Source organism: Petromyzon marinus, chromosome 14 (genome assembly GCF_048934315.1).
Source record: "Petromyzon marinus isolate PM22_M1 ecotype Great Lakes invasive population chromosome 14, UKy_Petmar_22M1.pri1.0, whole genome shotgun sequence".
Lineage (NCBI taxonomy): Eukaryota > Metazoa > Chordata > Hyperoartia > Petromyzontiformes > Petromyzontidae > Petromyzon > Petromyzon marinus.
In genome coordinates, this window is record NC_133680.1 from 13,611,617 (window position 1) to 13,630,162 (window position 18,546).

An 18,546-nucleotide genomic window follows, 5' to 3' on the forward strand; every position below is an offset into this window, starting at 1 on the left:
TAGCAGGCCACGAGACTCCTCTTTCTGCTGCTTCCCTGGCACTACCCCAACTTTCCTTCCCATCGTCCCTATTCCTTCAAAAGCTTTTGTAATAATAAAAAACAACCTTGGCTCAATTCAAATAACGTGTTGCACGTACTCTTTCCTATCACTACTTTGATAGTGCTGTTTTGATGCTGGCCCTTTTAACGGTTCGGGCCTTGGGTTGCCTGTGCCGAGCAACAATGTTTCAACCAAAAACGTCAGGCGATAAAACGATTACGACGACGATGGTGATGATGTGCGTGTGCACCCCCTCCCCGCCCGCCACCACTGCCATGCTTAGGTGTGAAGGACGAGCCAAGCTCAAGCCCGAGCGTGCACACGGCAGAGTGCAGCGGCAATGACGCGACGCACAGGGACGGCTCGTCCCTCAGCGGCAAGAGCCCCGCCGCCGCCGCTGCCGCCGCCTCCCCGGGCCTCATGTGAGCGTCGCACAGTTCCCAATCGACCGCTCTCATCGAACATCCGAGCCACAATCTCAACCCTGCACGTTTTCGAGCGGTGGCGGATTCTTTTTTTTTTTACGCTCCGTTCGCGTCACTCGCCGCCTTTTCATTATATATATTTTTTTTGGTTGCAGATTTCACTGGGTGTGAATCGTAATAGCAGCGGCCACTCAGCCGACTGATAATTTACACAGTCTACCGTGAGGGTATCTCGTGAGGTGTTAATGGTGACCGATTCATAATTAATTTCTTGTGGGTCAGATTGTGTAGGTATAATGGCAATTACATTTAAATTAGCATTATAGCTACATGATTTAAACTAAAAGAAACGTATTATATGAATTGTAATATTGGTTGTGAATGCCGACGTATAAAATTAATGGTGGCTGTTTGGCCAGGTGGCTCTTGTTGCAGAATGGTTGACTCACAGTTAGAGGACGACAAGCCATTCACATGAATTCCAATATCACAGAAGCCAACAAGTGGTTGTCCACTGGATAGACTGCCCCCCTTTCATTGGGATGTAGAATTTTCACCGTAAGCAACTGGACACATGTGGGAATGAGCATTGTCACATCCTCACCTGAGCCGAGACACGCTTAATTTTGAAGTGTCTTTTGACGTCATTCAGAGGCAGCAGTGGCCTTTTTTTTTGCTTGATTGTTAAATGCTACCCACGTGTAGATGTGCTGTCCATAAAATACAAAGCCAAAAATATACGCCAATCACAGAACGGACAAAGTTACATTTATGTAACACATACTTTATCAGCATTATGTAAAAATATGCAGTCATTATTTGAACTTGCTGCAATGGTCTTCTCTCGTGAAAAATAGATTATTACAGTGGGCTGTTAGCTGGTTAAGTAGACAAACACATTTTGCAGTCAAATATATATGTACAGTGAGGGAAAAACGTATTTGATCCCCTGCTGATTTTGTACGTTTGCCCACTGACAAAGAAATGATCAGTCTATAATTTTAATGGTAGCTTTATTTGAACAGTGAGAGACAGAATAACAACAACAAAATCCAGAAAACGCATGTCAAAAATGTCATGAATTGATTTGCATTTTAATGAGGGAAATAAGTATTTGACCCCTCTGCAAAACATGACTTAGTACTTGGTGGCAAAACCCTTGTTGGCAATCACAGAGGTCAGACGTTTCTTGTAGTTGGCCACCAGGTTTGCACACATCTCAGGAGGGATTTTGTCCCACTTCTCTTTGCAGATCTTCTCCAAGTCATTAAGGTTTCGAGGCTGACGTTTGGCAACTCGAACCTTCAGCTCCCTCCACAGATTTTCTATGGGATTAAGGTCTGGAAACTGGCTAGGCCACTCCAGGACCTTAATGTGCTTCTTCTTGAGCCACTTCTTTGTTGCCTTGGCCGTGTGTTTTGGGTCATTGTCATGTTGGAATACCCATCCACGACCCATTTTCAATGCCCTGGCTGAGGGAAGGAGATTCTCACCCAAGATTTGACTGTACATGGCCCCGTCCATCGTCCCTTTGATGCGGTGAAGTTGTCCTGTCTCCTTATCAGAAAAACACTCCCAAAGCATAATGTTTCCACCTCCATGTTTGACGGTGGGGATGGTGTTCTTGGGGTCATAGGAAGCATTCCTCCTCCTCCAAACACGGCGAGTTGAGTTGATGCCAAAGAGCTCCATTTTCACCCAATTGTCCTCTGAATCATTCAGATTTCCATTGGCAAACTTCAGACGGGCATGTATATGTGCTTTCTTGAGCAGGGGGACCTTGCGGGCGTGGCAGGATTTCAGTCCTTCACGGCGTAGTGTGTTACCAATTGTTTGCTTGGTGACTATGGTCCCAGCTGCCTTGAGATCATTGACAAGATCCTCCCATGTAGTTCTGGGCTGATTCCTCACCGTTCTCATGGTAATTGCAACTCCACGAGGTGAGATCTTGCATGGAGCCCCAGGCCGAGGGAGATTGATAGTTCTTTTGTGTTTCTTCCATTTGCGAATAATCGCACCAACTGTTGTCACCTTCTCACCAAGCTGCTTGGCAATGGTCTTGTAGCCCATTCCAGCCTTGTGTAGGTCTACAATCTTGTCCCTGACATCCTTGGAGAGCTCTTTGGTCTTGGCCATGGTGGAGAGTTTGGAATCTGATTGATTGATTGCGTCTGTGGACAGGTATCTTTTATACAGGTAACAAGCTGAGATTAGGAGCACGCCCTTTAAGAGTGTGCTCCTAATCTCAGCTCGTTGCCTGTATAAAAGATACCTTGGAGCTAGAAATCTTTCTGATTGAGAGGTGGTCAAATACTTATTTCCCTCATTAAAATGCAAATCATTTTATAACATTTTTAAAATGCGTTTTTCTGGATCTTTTTTGTTGTCATTCTGTCTCTCACTGTTCATATAAACCTACCATTAAAATTATAGACTGATCATTTCTTTGTCAGTGGGAAAACGTACAAAATCAGCAGGGGATCAAATACTTTTTTCCCTCACTGTATTGCTTTGCTTGTGGCTGTTGTCAGCAACCAACTGTCATGGACGTGTGACCGTGGGGACAGGGAGGACAGCTGTCCCCAGACTTTTGGCCATCATGGCCAAGCCACAGCTGTGTGCCAATAGCCATCATGGCCAAGTCGCATGCTGTGTGCCAACAGCTATCTGAGGCCCCCTATGGCTACTCAGTGTGAGCTGTGGTATTCGAGCTCCGCATCCTCGGGCTAATTCGTCGCTCGTGCCAACAAAACGAATTCAGTGTCCACATTTTACCTACGAAAGTCTGAACGGAGCAGGAAGCCCCTCCTCCCCCCGGGGGGGGAGGGGGGGGTTCCTGCTCTGATCGTTTGGCCGAGTCCCAAAATGAGTGTTCGTGCACATGGTGGGAGGATTCTGCACAATCTGTAGAAAGCCGTCGGTGTCGCACACACACACCATCGCTTATCGCGGTGGGGGGCCTCTGGCAATTGAATATTTCATGTTAGCCAATCTTGCACGGTAGCGCACACACAACCTATCTCTTTCCAGCCAAACATTGCTTCAACTGAAGTTTTTTTTGGGATTTCTTTCAAAGAGCATTGTTTTTTTTGGAGGCAAAATGCAAAGCTGATTGAGTACAGGCATTTGTTTTGCTTCTACTTAACTTGAATGTAAAGTAGATTTCATGGGTTAAATAGTTTGTTATTCACATGCACAGTTGCGTAACAGCATATCACGGTTTCTCTGGAGTATATTGGTCACCGTTAAACTCCTACCATTGCATGCGTACACCCCGTGTGTTCCAGGGTACCTACAACAATTCAAATGACAGAAGAATTACAGGCAGATACGCTACTAAGTGATAAGCAAACCCGGCAATCGCATTCCACTGAAAACCCAGAGGTGTTACCATCGCTGCCGCTGACAGTACGGTATTAATGGAAAGAGCGGAAAATTAAGGAGCGAACACTGACACACAGTGGGCTTCGGTAACCACACTCGCGATTAGAGAGACAGCCTAAACATCTGGATTTGCGTGGCATTATCGGCACAAGGACATCAAATCGTTTGCGTCAGCGGGGGTGGGGGAAGGGGCGGCGCCACAAGACTGCACACTCCGCGGTGATTTGCACACGAGGGGTTCCAATTAAATTGCCGCACATGGTGATGCGGGCAAAACAGATAACTGAGCCGGTAAATGGATAATACGGAAATTATTGACAACACTGTCCCAAGTTTAATAATGTTACGTAGTCCGAGCAATAAAGTATAATCAGCTCAAGATGTCGCTTATCTCTGATGTGTTTCGGGAGAATGAGAAACAAATTTATTGGTCATATCTACTGCAATCAATGTATGGATCTTATCTTTGATACGTAATAGAATCATCTGGCTTCCAGCGGTCAAGGAGGGGTCACACGAGTCATGACACGCTGGCTTGTGACCACAGTAATGAAACAAAACGTGAAATTCCGTGCAATATTTGGACGAGAATGATGATACTGTAAACACCGTAGTCGACGAGTCCCTTAAACGTAAAGTCCTTCTTCCCTCTACTTCCCCCCTCATAACCTTCCTCATCCCATCCCCCCCCACTCGCCCTGCTTGTTCAGCAGCACACATTTCCATTATTTACACATTGGGGGGGGGATGTGGGGGTCAAAACAATTAAATGTGCGGGTCTGATAAAACTAACAAGAGCCCGTGGGCCAGAAGTATGTAAATAAATAAATGTAGTTATTAGCAAGATTTACCAAGAATAAATATATTATAAGAGACCGGAAATCAAATCGTCATGTATTTACGTAAGAGAGAGATGTATTTAACAGATAGCAGACCTGTAAATGTGTACTGTAATTAGAAGATAAATAAGAAATTGACGAGAGCAGGAGAGACTCATAGAGAGAGGGCCCACGTGTTCAGAGCTCTCTCGCTGCTCCACTCCATGTCGTTCTCACTCCCGGGCCGCACCCCCACGATCGCCCCCCCCCCCCGCGTCACGACAGACCCTTCGCATTGACCTCGACGGTTAACCTCATTATTTCACACAGTCATGTAAAATTATTAACTTAATTTAATTTTAAAGTGTGGGCAGTGAACCGTTTTTAATGGCAAGTCCATGTAATAAATGAGTTGGCAGGCTATGGACTGCTGTAACAAAGCTAGAGAACACGTTTTTTAAATTCCCTTTATCCTCCGGAAACCATAGCAACACCCACCAGGGCCCGAGGATTTCCACGTGGGTCCGTCCGGCATTTTTCTTGGCCCCAAAAAAAATTTAAACTCCGAATGAAATTCACGGCCTGAAAGCAACCTCCGACACTGAAGGACATTTTAGAATGATTTTTAAAACTGTACATGAGAAAGTTATTGTGCGTCGTTAATGAAAATGGGCAGTAGTGTGGTGGTACCATTAATGGAATATAAATTTTGCCAGTTTCCTTCAGAAAAATTAGAAAACAGTGACGATGTCAGTCTCTGCATTGTAGAGTTCCCTTCGAGCTGCCTTGGGCAATATATTTTCTGTCTCAATTGGGTCTCAACAGAAACTGAATGTAGATAGAACGTTTAGAAGAGCTACCAAATTTTCATAACAGTTCAGCTGCTTTGTGATTCGAATTGGCAAAGTGTACGCGACCTTTTGCCTGATGTTTAAGTATGCAAAGTGGCAACAGAAGGTGCATGAAATGTGAAAACATTCAAGATGCAGCATGCTGCCGCTCAACTACCATCACCCCCAAAAGCAGCAGTGACATCGCAGCAGTTAAAAAACACTGAGCTGACCGAGTGGCTCACACGGCTAATGCAATGCCCACGACAAAATCATCCTAAATGCACCCAATCTCTTGTCATATCTCAAAAGCTAAGCAGGTTAGACATCCAGGTCACAACACTCAGTGGAGTGACCAGGAGAGATTGCCAATTGTCGCAGGCATAGGGCAGTGGAGTGGTCAGGACGTGACGGTGTTGTCACTCTCTTGCTCTGTGTGTGGACTTTCTCTGGGTTCCCCCATGTCCTTTGACTTGAAACCAAAACGCTCTTTTTTAAATCAAAAATAGCCAAACATCCCCGATGCAAGCAACCTGCAGAAGGGACTCGGAGACTCGGCAAGGCTTTTTTTCCCCCCTGGCTGGGTATTTTGGCGTTAGGCATTTATTGCTTCCACTTCAGAACACCCGAGTGCAGGATCGCCAAGACGCTGCGTTGGAACTGCAAAGCGCCACACCGAGGGCCGGAGGCTGCTTCTCACTCATGGCAATGTGGAGTCACTCGGCGTGGTCACCAGTGACTACTGAACCACTAAATGGAATGCGTAGTAACTTTGTGAAGTTATGCTCTGTGAGGACTTGTCTGATGTGCTTTTAACCAGGGGCCATTTCCCCCCAAAAAATGTTCCCTTTTACATAACACTTCCTTTTAAGGCCAGAGTGTTATCGATGGCTTCGTTGGGTTGTTTTTGGTTTATTCGTACAGAGTGAACTGCTCATGAAAAAGCACAGCCTAACAATTTTTGTAATGTGGACCCTTAAAGGACCATTAATGTAATTTCAGGAGCTGTTTCATCTTCGGATGAATTGCTTCTGTACTTTCTTGCCTGCCTAGATGGCAGTGTCACAGTCAGGATGTGTGATTCAAAATACAAACCCATCTCCAAAATAATCATGTTTATTTGTGTATATGTACAGTGAGGGAAAAAAGTATTTGATCCCATGCTGATTTTGTACGTTTGCCCACTGACAAATAAATGATAAGTCTATAAGTTTAATGGTAGGTTTATTTGGACAGTGAGAGACACAATAGCAACAACAAAATCCAGAAAAACGCATGTCAAAAATGTTATAAATTGATTTGCATTTTAATGAGGGAAATAAGTATTTGACCCTCTCTCAATCAGAAAGATTTCTGGCTCCCAGGTGTCTTTTATACAGGTAACGAGCTGAGATTAGGAGCACACTCTTAAAGGGAGTGCTCTTAATCTCAGCTTGTTACCTGCATAAAAGACACCTGTCCACAGAAGCAATCAATCAATCAGATTCCAAACTCTCCACCATGGCCAAGACCAAAGCGCTCTCCAAGGATGTCAGGGACAAGATTGTAGACCTACACAAGGCTGGAATGGGCTACAAGACCATTGCCAAGCAGCTTGGTGAGAAGGTGACAACAGTTGGTGCGATTATTCGCAAATGAAAGAAACACAAAAGAACTGTCAATCTCCCTCGGCCTGGGGCTCCATGCAAGATCTCACCTCGTGGAGTTGCAATTACCATGAGAACGGTGAGGAATCAGCCCAGAACTACACGGGAGGATCTTGTCAATAATCTCAAGGCAGCTGGGACCATAGTCACCAAGAAAACAATTGGTAACACACTACGCCGTGAAGGACTAAAATCCTGCAGCGCCCGCAAGGTCCCCCTGCTCAAGAAAGCACATGTACATTCCCGTCTGAAGTTTTCCAATGAACATCTGAATGATTTAGAGGACAACTGGGTGAGAGCGTTGTGGTCAGATGAGACCAAAATGGAGCTCTTTGCCATCAACTTAACTCGCCATGTTTGGAGGAGGAGGAATGCTGCCTATGAGCCCAAGAACACCATCCCCTCCGTCAAACATGGAGGTGGATACATTATGCTTTGGGGGTGTTTTTCTGCTAAGGGGACAGGACAACTTCACCGCATCAAAGGGACGATGGATGGGGCCATGTACCGTCAAATCTTGGGTGAGAACCTCCTTCCCTCAGCCAGGGCATTGAAAATGGGTCGTGGATGGGTATTCCAGCATGACAATGACCCAAAATACACGGCCAAGGCAACAAAGGAGTGGCTCAAGAGAAAGCACATTAAGGTCCTGGAGTGGCCTAGCCAGTCACCAGACCTTAATCCCATAGAAAATCTGTGGAGGGAGCTGAAGGTTCGAGTTGCCAAACGTCAGCCTCGAAACCTTAATGACTTGAAGAAGATCTGCAAAGAGGAGTGGGACAAAATCCCTCCTGAGATGTGTGCAAACCTGGTGGCCAACTACAAGAAACGTCTGACCTCTGTGATTGCCAACAAGGGTTTTGCCACCAAGTACTAAGTCATGTTTTGCAGAGGGGTCAAGTACTTATTTCCGTCATTAAAATGCAAATCAATTTATAACATTTTTGACATGCGTTTTTCTGGATTTTGTTATTGCTATTCTGTCTCTCACTGTTCAAATAAACCTACCATTAAAATTATAGACTGATCATTTCTTTGTCAGTGGGCAAACGTACAAAATCAGCAGGGGATCAAATACTTTTTTCCCTCACTGTATGTATGTCTGTGCATCGTCGTTCATGCAAATTCCATCTCACCGTGACTGAGGAACCACAAAGCTGGAGGGCATAAGCCCGGTGGTGTGCCGGCACTACCAACAATTGCCCAAATCTCTGCAGTTCTCCATATATTTAGATGTTTTCAGGCAATGAGTATTTATATATGTAAGGTCACGTGAGGAAATTATTTCTGTTTAACAGGTATTTTGGAAGGAGGTACTCGGCAGGCTCCGACAGCGAAGGACACTTCTTGCCACGAAAGCACGAAGTGGTGGATGTTTGTGGGCCATCTGCAGCATTGAAGGATATGAAGGTAACCTATTCGTTCAATAAGTAACAATAAAGAAGCACACAATACATCTCTCCCATACATCTGTCCCTTCACACACACAACAAGTATTTTCTACGCTTCCTGCCAACCGCAAAGTCTTCTGGGAGTGCATAATCTCAGCAGCATTGGTTCAGCAAAGCAAACTCTGGACCGGCTTCGACATACACAGCGTCTCATCGGGAGAGTTAGATTTCTGAACCAATCCTGATCAACTGCCAGATGCAATAGGCAAAACCCTCCCCACAAAACATAGGTACTAGTTTGATGCAAAAATCGTACAATAATCACCAAATCACCATTAGCCTCGTTGAGAATATAAGTGGAGGGACAGATGTATGGGGGAGATGTATTGCCTGCCAATTATTTTGATACTTGTATTCTCGACAATGCTCTTGAATATTTTGTCTTCAATAAGGAATCTTCCACAATTCTGAAATGTCCGTATTTGGGTCGTACTCAACTCCAAACATGGACCGAAAAAAACTCCAAGGGTAATGTTGAAACAGATGCTTTAACAGCTGACCTACACTCTATACGAAGGCAGATATGAAAAAAAGTCAATTTATAAGACGATTATTATATTTTAAACCGGGGCGTTTTTTGGACAATGTCACTCTGTTATCAGTTAGGGGGCGCTCCGATATTGGAATAAAACCCATCGACGTAACCGAGACGAGTGGCAACATTTGTCATTGCCATTCGCCCAAAATTTAACTCGGTGAAGCTGTGCGAGCTCCCGTCTTCGCGAGCAGAGTAAAATCTCGACCAAAGGCCGTATGGTTAAGCCTGCTTTTAAAAGGCACACGAAAGTCGAGAGCTCTTCGAGCAGAACACCCAATGTCGTCCTCTTGTTTCTCGTCCTTCTCCAGGAACTGTTTCCTGGCTAAAAGTGATGCAGTGACAGCGCAGAAAATTAGAGCTGTTAACAATAATCTTTCCACGTATCGATACAAAAAAAAACATCCAACAGATGAACGACGCACTTGATGGAGCAATGTGCTACCGTTATAGATATCTTTTTAAAATATATAACTATATACAGCAAAAGCTCTGTTATCCGGCAATTTACCATCCAGAATGCTCTATTAACCGGCATCTGTCATAGACGGCAATACAAATGTTCCTTCACGAATCCGGAACAAATCCAACAGCCATCCGGCATCTTGCTGTGTGCTTCTCATGGACCTGCTGTTATTTTTGTTGTTTACGGAGTTTCAGAACACAGCCGATTAGTGCCACAGTGGCAGTCTTCAACATACATTAAGTGGGAATCGAGCTCCGCATCCTCGGGCAAATACGTCGCTCGTGCCAACAAACGAATTCAGTGTCCACAGCCCCATTGCTTCTCTACGATAAACTCAGAATGCTCTACAACGAACTGGCGAGTACCTCTGTAAAAGAGTATATTATTTATGTTTAAATCATCGTTTAAATGTAGGCTTAGTTTATTTATCTAAAAGTTTAATGTATTGATTTGAAGTTTTCGTGACTGCAGGAATTTCTCTTTGGTTTTTTCGGTAAAGTCACATATAAATAAGAAATAATAAAATAACATAATAGCGTACGACGTTTCGGTTGCAACACAAGCAGCCATCATCAGGTACAGAAGAGCTAAATTTACGAGAGAGAGGAAACACATAACCTCAGATGTATATACAGACACCCAAGTAGGGGGAACTAACACAGATACAACAGGGGACACAGAGAGAGAAGCATACCAAACAAGCAGGGTTTAGCAAAATTTGGAAACCATATAAAGCAACACAGACGGTCGGTCAAAACACAATTAACGCATAGTCCGGTTGATCACGCTATTTGAAAGATTGCTAAATTGCAAGTTAAGTATGAAACTCAAAATACAGACCGCACACACACACACAGACATCCAAGTAGAGCGAACCAGCACAGAGACAAGCACACAGTGAAGTCGCCTTAAATAGGCAGAAAAGGTAAGGCTGAGAGACAATGGGACAAAATTAGCATGAGGTATGCATGGAGCAAAGTGGGGTGCGGCAGCACCCACTCGGAAACACCAAGGCCCACACACAGGCAGAGACAACACAGAGACACAAATCCAAGCCAAGACACAAAGGCAGATACACAAGCAGAGACAACACAAAGACACAAACCTCATACCTCCCCGTAGAGGTGGTTCAGACTTCATTTGAAGCTTTCGTGACTGCAGGAATTACTGTGTCCCCTGTTGTATCTGTGTTAGTTCCCCCTACTTGGGTGTCTGTATATACATCTGAGGTTATGTGTTTCCCCTCTCTCGTAAATTTAGCTCTTCTGTACCTGATGATGGCTGCTTGTGTTGCAACCGAAACGTTGTATGCTATTATGTTATTTTATTATTTCTTATTTCTACATGACTTTACCGAAAAAAAACAAAGAGTAATTCCTGCAGTCACGAAAGCTTCAAATGAAGTCTGAACCACCTCTACGGGGAGGTATGAGGTTTGTGTCTTTGTGTTGTCTCTGCTTGTGTATCTGCCTTTGTGTCTTGGCTTGGATTGTGTTTTGACCGACCGTCTGTGTTGCTTTATATGGTTTCCAAATTTTGCTAAACCCTGCTTGTTTGGTATGCTTCTCTCTCTGTGTCCCCTGTTGTATCTGTGTTAGTTCCCCCTACTTGGGTATCTGTATATACATCTGAGGTTATGTGTTTCCCCTCTCTCATAAATTTAGCTGCTTGTGTTGCAACCGAAACGTCGTACGCTATTATGTTATTTTATTATTTCCTATTTATACGTGACTTTACCGAAAAAAACAAAGAGTAAGTTTAATGTACTTGGAAGATTTGCTCAACCATAAGTATAATTCTCAGATTATCGGCATATTTGATTAACCGGCACTACCCATTCCCTATAGATGCCGGAATACAGAGATTTTGCTGTGCCTAACTACCTATAATCCTGGATAAAAGCCTATCAAGCTACCAACAACATACCTATCAAGCTACCTAGAACATACCTATCAAGCTACCAACAACATACCTATCAAGCTACCTAGAACATACCTATCAAGCTACCAACAACATTCCTATGAAGCTACCTACAACATACCTTTGAAGCTACCGACAACATGCCTATCTCCCTGGCAATCTACAAAATCCTGCCAGCTGGGAGTGGAGCAATCCCCTCCTCCGCAATCCCGTGATTATTCGGTGAATTGTCACGATGATTCAGGGTTGCGATTCGAGGATCAATTCAGAAAAGCAAACCTAAATACCTCCTCACCCACCTCTCATAATACCCACACAATGCAGTAAATATCCATGGATGTCAGGAGCATTTGATCCGGCTTGAGTAGCTAACCCGATACGAACTTCATAATCACAAAAACTTAAATGCAAAAAAAATACAAAATGCGTGATTAACATATAACAGAATATAACAGGCGACGCGATCTGATTGACACGGCATCTAAATGCGACCGCACCTCTTTACGTAGTGTGGGACGTGCTTTAGGGGAGGAAGGGGTAAGAAGAATCCGTGGGTACCCGCTCACCCATGCGCATTCCGGTTTGCACCGCGTATCGCCGCTTGGCATGTTGTCCGCCGTTCCACCACCACGCGCTGGGAGCTTCTTCAAGGAAACAATTTTAATTGCATGGAAGTGAAACGGTGGTGACTTCGTGCCGAACAAAACGCGGTACAACCGGAAAACACATGGGAGATCCGCGCGGGAAAAACGGCATAAACCCACGCATGGGAGTGGGAAGTGACTTGCACGAGCACCGCTAATAAGGAACCCACCGCTACAACCACCACAATTACTATTATATTACAAGGTAAGGCCCACTGAGCTACATAGCTCTTTTTCACAAGCGAACCTGGCCACAAATGATAGCTCGACGAAGTGGCTTATCGTATGGAAATTTACCGCAGCCAAATACCCTAAATACATGTTAATTCTAAATGTGGAGGGGAAAAAACTGCAGGACCCGGACAAAAATCCACGCAACCACCAAATATACAGCAGGCGTCAGGGTCGGGATCGAACCCGAGACCTCCTGCATACCAGTTGAGGTAGTCAACATCTCCCCACCACAGGTGACGCTGCACCGGAGGGACAGCACCGAGGACTTTGGCTTCAGCGTGTCGGACGGGCTGCTGGAAAAGGGCGTGTTCGTGACGTCCGTGCGGCTGGACGGGCCCGCCGAGAGGGATGGCCTCAGGCCCTTCGACAGGATCGTGGAGGTGCGCGCGATGGTCGTGCACGCCGGCCCCCTGGCCGCGCGGCACAACAGCACACACGCAGGGCGGGTCGAGGACTCGCGGGGACTTTTTTGCCCGCGCCCACCTGTCTTTGCCACGGATTCATGGTTTGCGCCTCACTGGACTTGCAGATCCGGAGGTCTCCAGTTTAATGTGACCTCCCAGGCGAGGCAGCTGAAATAATGGGGCAGGTTTATTAAATCCCACCACCCTCTGTGCACACAGCAGTGTAAAATGGGTACACGCCACGGCGAGTTGATTGGCAGGTTGCGTGGCAGGTTGCCTGTACCTCTGATTAGCACGGTTGGCAATGTACGGAGCGAAAGAAGTTCAACATACCTACGTGTAGTGCGGTAAAATTTAGTTACTCCCACCTCTTCGAAGACATTTGGCCAGCGTTGAAGAGTAGGCCAAATAACCTGTCAAATTTTGATTACTTTTCAACGTAACCGGTTTACTGAAGGAAAAAAACCTAAATTGCTTCATGTCCACGTGACAACTTGATTTGTTGGCCGTGTCGGGCGGTGGAGAGTTATAGCTCCAATTTTTAGTCTTTAAGTTTATTTGACATTGTACCTCCACGATCTAACCTCCCCCCCCCTCCCAAACAAACAATTACGTACTAATCAAGTGACCTCTTCAGGGGACTCTCGAGCTCTCTCCAGTGGGAGGCCATTCTGCTAGCAGTGGCATGAGCGAGCACTTGCAGGAGCTGCGCCTTTACCTTTGTAGTTATCTCCATAACCTGGGTGTGGTGAGGCACACCTCGACGCAGCTCCTTGTAGGCAGGATTGGTGGATCGTAAACGATTCACCATGCGCGCGAGACTCACCACCTGCAGGGCTACCAAGGAGGCCAATAACTGGCAGCAAAGTGTATATGGTGGCCCCCTATTTGGGTTTTCACAGGATCGTCCTCTTGTTGAGGTAAACGAAACTATTTTTATTCTATTTTTTTTACGCTATATTTTTTCACCTGAGGACGATTGCTTGTGTTGCGATCGAAACAAACGTGATTATTTTTTTAATTTTCCTATCTACGTGACTTTACCGAAAGATCCAAAGAGTATGAATTCCTGCAGTCACGAAAGCTTTAAGTCAAGATTTAAACTATTTTTATTTTACTAGGTAAGGCTCACTGAGCATCATCATTAAACCTCCTTTGCCCGTGCCAAAATATAATAATAGGGGTTTTCCCCTTTTTTCTAGCAACAAAACTGAAACCTTTTTACGAGGATTTATGTCTGCATTAGCCACAATACCTGCAGTCAAAATGCAAACAAAAAACATACTATGATAAGATATGCTTTCTTTTGAGCCACGACCCAATTGGTGCCTCGAGCACCAATTGGGTCGAGGCTCAAAAGAAAGCCGCCTCTTGATGTGGACCAATCAGTTTCAAGGACAATGCATTATATATTATCATAGTATGTTTTTTGTTTGCATTTTGACTGCAGGTATTGTGGTTAATGCAGACATAAATCCTTGTAAGAAGGTTTCAGTTTTGTTGCCAGAAAAAAGGGGAAAACCCCTATTAGCTCACTGAGCAATTTAGCTCTTTTTGATAAACGACCTGGACACAAACGATAGCTCAACAAAGTAGTTTATTATCACGTAGAAACTTATAGGAGCCAAATACTCTCAATGCATGTTTCTAAATGTGGAGGGGGAAAACCGGAGAGCCCGGAGAAAAATCCACACGACCACAGGGGGAGAAACATGCAAACTTCAAATATACAGCAGCAGGCGTCAGGGTCGGGTTCGAACCCACACTTGCTGCATACCAGGCGATGTAGTTATTACATACAAACTCCAGTTTGTTTCAGTTCCTTTAAAGTGATAATGATGATTGTGCAACACTCTAAAACAATAGTTCACATGTAGTCTTCTGGTATCGTCGTACAAAACATATAATCAATTTATTATTTTCTTTCATTTCAACAACAAAAAACATTCAATAAAGAATCAGATAGACATGTTCACTTGCGGGATCTTGAACGAGTGTTGGGACTCGCTGAGGCTTTCTTGAATCAAGGGCTATTATATAAAGTACATTTCACAGTATTTATTGACAATAAATTAATGTATAATGTTGTGTTGCATACCGTATGTTTATCCTCTATCTTTGGGACCCTTCTTTTCCGGTATCAAGATGCTGATAAAAAAAATGCGTTAACACTGGAGAGACAAGGCCATGCAGGAGGCTGTCTCAAGGACATTGCATACAGTATAATGTATAATAATTATTTGATAATAATTTAAATAATTCATAATAACAATAATATAATTAATAAGTATAATAATTCATCATTAAAATAATATAATAATTATTTATAATAATTTATTCATATAGCTATATCCTTAGCTCTTTCGGTAAAGTCACGTTGAAGGGAAACAGTAAAATAATAAAATATATAACAATAAAAATTCTCACGACGTTTCGACCATAACACAAACGGTCGTCATCAGGTGTTTTCAAAGGCTCCTCAAGAGGGTCCTCTTTCATGGTTTGAGTGATAGCTTTGCGGATTGTATAGTCGGAGTAACCATTAGCCTTAAGCTATCACTCAAACCATGAAGAAGGACCCTCTTGAGGAGCCTTTCAAAACCATCACTTTACCCTACATTGCGGGGATCACAAAAAAGATCTCCAAAATATTGAATAAACACAAGATCCTGGTCCGTTTCAACACATTACATAAAATCCGTGATCTGGTTCCATCTGTAAAAGATGTGATTCTGGACATACAGTACCCTGGTGTCTACAAACTAAGTTGCCTCTGTGGTAGTAGTTACATTGGAGAAACCAAACGCCATGTCTCGGACCGCATTCGTGAACACAAAGCAGACCTTAAACAAGGTAGGACCAACACCTCGGCCGTGGCAGATCATTGTTATAATTCAGTAGGCTCACATGACATTGACTTTTCCAAGACAGAGGTTCTTTGTAATCCATCTGGCTACCATGAGAGATTCGTTCATGAGGCTATCCACATATACAAGCACAGAGACAATTTCAACTGAGAAGATAGATTATGGCTTAGCAATCATTGGAAGGATTTGATAAACCATTTCAGGTCTTAATTGATTGTTCACGCTTACGGTGACTTTCAGACAGCATACATTAATTTTTCGTCTCCCCCCCCCCCTCTTTTCAGAACATAGATGGACTCGTCCTTCTAAATAAACTGCCAAATCGCTGCGTGTGGCGCTGACGTTTTTTTTATAAATAAATACACCGCAAAAAAGTAAATAAATAAATGCGGACCGACACTTCTTTCAAATGTTTCTTGCCGTTGTTTTTTTCACACCTGATGACGACCGTTTGTGTTATGGGCGAAACGTCGTGAGAATTTTTATTGTTATATATATTTTATTATTTTATTGTTTCCCTTCAACGTGACTTTACCGAAAGAGCTAAGAATATGAATTACTGCAGTCACGAAAGCTTTAAATAAAAATATAGCTATAACATATAAATATAATTATTATTATCAAAGCCGTGTTTGTTTGCATGTTTTCCCACAAGCACGTGTGTGGTTAATGCAGACTTAATGTCTTGTGATTGGTGCCTATTTGGTGTTTGAACATCGTAACACCTCCTGTATTCTTGTAGGAGAGGGTAAAGTCTGTTATTATTTTTCATCATGTTTATCCGCTGCATGAATGTTCGCGTGTACTAGGTCTGTACTGCATTGTGCGTTTGGGCATGTGTGTGTTCATGGAGAGCGGTAGTGTAGTGGTTAGCGTGCTGCACTACGAACAAGGCGACCTGAGTTCGATTCCTGCTCACGACCAATAGCAGTGGTGAATATCTTAACCGGTCTTGGGCCTCCCCTAGGTCGACTCAGCCTTAGATGAGTACTTGGTGCGGTATGTAAACATCAGCACTTGGGAGACAAAGATGGGCGGGCGTCGAATTGTCCACCCATCCCCTCGTGTGCAGTTTCGGCCTTCATAGATACTCACTAATTAAGCACTTACCCCAACAGTCTGTTAAGGCTATACGGGGGATCTCATTCTTTGTTCATGTTACCGCGATATTTATTGTTCGTATAAGCACCGTGCCTTTACTGAGCAAGGTGTTTGTAAAAGCCTCTATCACACACACACACTCGAGCCGTGCCATTTCTCTTGTTGAATCTCCCCACATTAATCAACCCCGCAGCCTGCAAGCGTATAAACAAAATGTATTGTCCATCCACGCGTCCATGCATCTGCACATCAATCAGGCTATCTATACGTGTCCATCTGTCCGTATATATGTTAACATATTTCACGTGGATGCGCAACTCAGACGCAGCATCTCATTTATGCTGAAGTGCCTGTGGCAGAATAAGGTCACGTGCTGTTGTGGAAGGGATAACCAGTAAATAATCCACATGCTCTTTTACAGCCACCGTACGCTATTTCTGCATGATATATTCCTGCTGCAGCCGAGTGTTTACAAACTCTGCGCTCGTGTGCCATTCCTTCTGAAAAACACACCATCCGTTACATTTTTGGCACGTGTGTGTGTGCTTTGCATGCGTGGTTGGAGGGGTAGTATAGCGGTTGGCGCGCTACGCTAAGAATCTGTCAACCCGAGTTCAATTACCGCTCACGGCCAACACCAGTGTAGACTATCTGAGCCGGCCCTGGTCCTCCGCTAGGTCGACTCAGCCCCAAATTTGTTATTGGTGCGATGTGTAAGCATTTCCACTGAGACAAAAGCAGCAATGCGTGGTGATGGCGACCCACCTCCTTGTGTGCTGTGCCAGCCTTGATAGGCGCTCGCTAACAGGACTCGCCTCAACAGTCTGTTAAGATTACACTATGAAACACTATTTTTGTTCCTGGGTAGTAAGTGTTATTTCGTAATTGCTTATGCCTAAAAGTATAGAAAATGGCTTGACGACAAAAGATTTAGGAAGTGAGTAGCTTTTCGAGATTTACGATTATACTGTAAATCAATTTCACGAATCAGCCCCCAAATGTAGTCTCCCATCATGTTCTCGTTATACTGTCCTTGGTAGCGGCGTTCAAAGTCCAGTATATCCTGGTGGAAGCGCTCGCCTTGCTTCTCCGAGTACGCTCCCATGTTCTCCTTGAATTGATCAAGATGAGCATCAAGGATATGGACTTTGAGGAACATCCTACAGCCCATTGTGCGGTAGTTCTTCACCAGAGTCTCAACCAGCTCCGCATCGTTTTCGACCTTGTGATTGCCCAGGAAGCCACGAACCACTGCGACAAAGCTGTTCCAAGCCATTGCACTCCAGGATCTTCTTTATCTGTGGTCCGACGAAGACACCGGCTTTGACCTTTGCCTCAGACAGCTTAGGGAAGAAGTCTTGATGGTACTTGAAGGCTGTCGACTCCTTATCCACAGCTCTGATAAATTGTTTCATAAGGCACAATTTGATGTGGAGTAGTGGCATCAGCACCTTCCGGGGGTCCACCAGTGGCTCCCACTTGACGTTGATCCTCCCCACAGAGAACTCGGTCAGCTGTGGCCAGTCCCGCTTGTGGTAGTGCGCCTGGGTGTCCCTGCTATCCCAAAGGCAAAGATAGCAGGGAAACTTGGTAAAACCGCCTTGGAGACTCATCAGGAATGCCACCATTTTGAAGTCTCCGATGACCTCCCAGCTGTACTCATCATACTTCAAGGCATCCAGCAAGGTCTTGATGCTGTTGGAATCCTCTTTGATGTGCACCAAGTGAGCCAGGGGAAGAGATGGGTACTTGTTACCATTAGGGAGCAGCACTGCTTTG

At 44.4% G+C, this 18,546-nt stretch overlaps 1 protein-coding gene across 3 annotated transcripts in view; it reads left to right on the forward strand.

The window, feature by feature from the left end:
* The window catches only part of LOC116942303 (glutamate receptor-interacting protein 1-like), a 374,480-nt gene that overhangs the window by 347,613 nt on the left and 8,321 nt on the right, over nucleotides 1–18,546 (forward strand). For all 3 annotated transcript variants that reach the window (XM_032954032.2, XM_032954031.2, XM_032954033.2), the window contains 3 exons: nucleotides 326–464; nucleotides 8,444–8,555; nucleotides 12,629–12,775. In XM_032954032.2, the coding sequence (XP_032809923.2) occupies nucleotides 326–464; nucleotides 8,444–8,555; nucleotides 12,629–12,775 (398 nt within the window). The remainder of the gene's footprint in view (nucleotides 1–325; nucleotides 465–8,443; nucleotides 8,556–12,628; nucleotides 12,776–18,546) is intronic.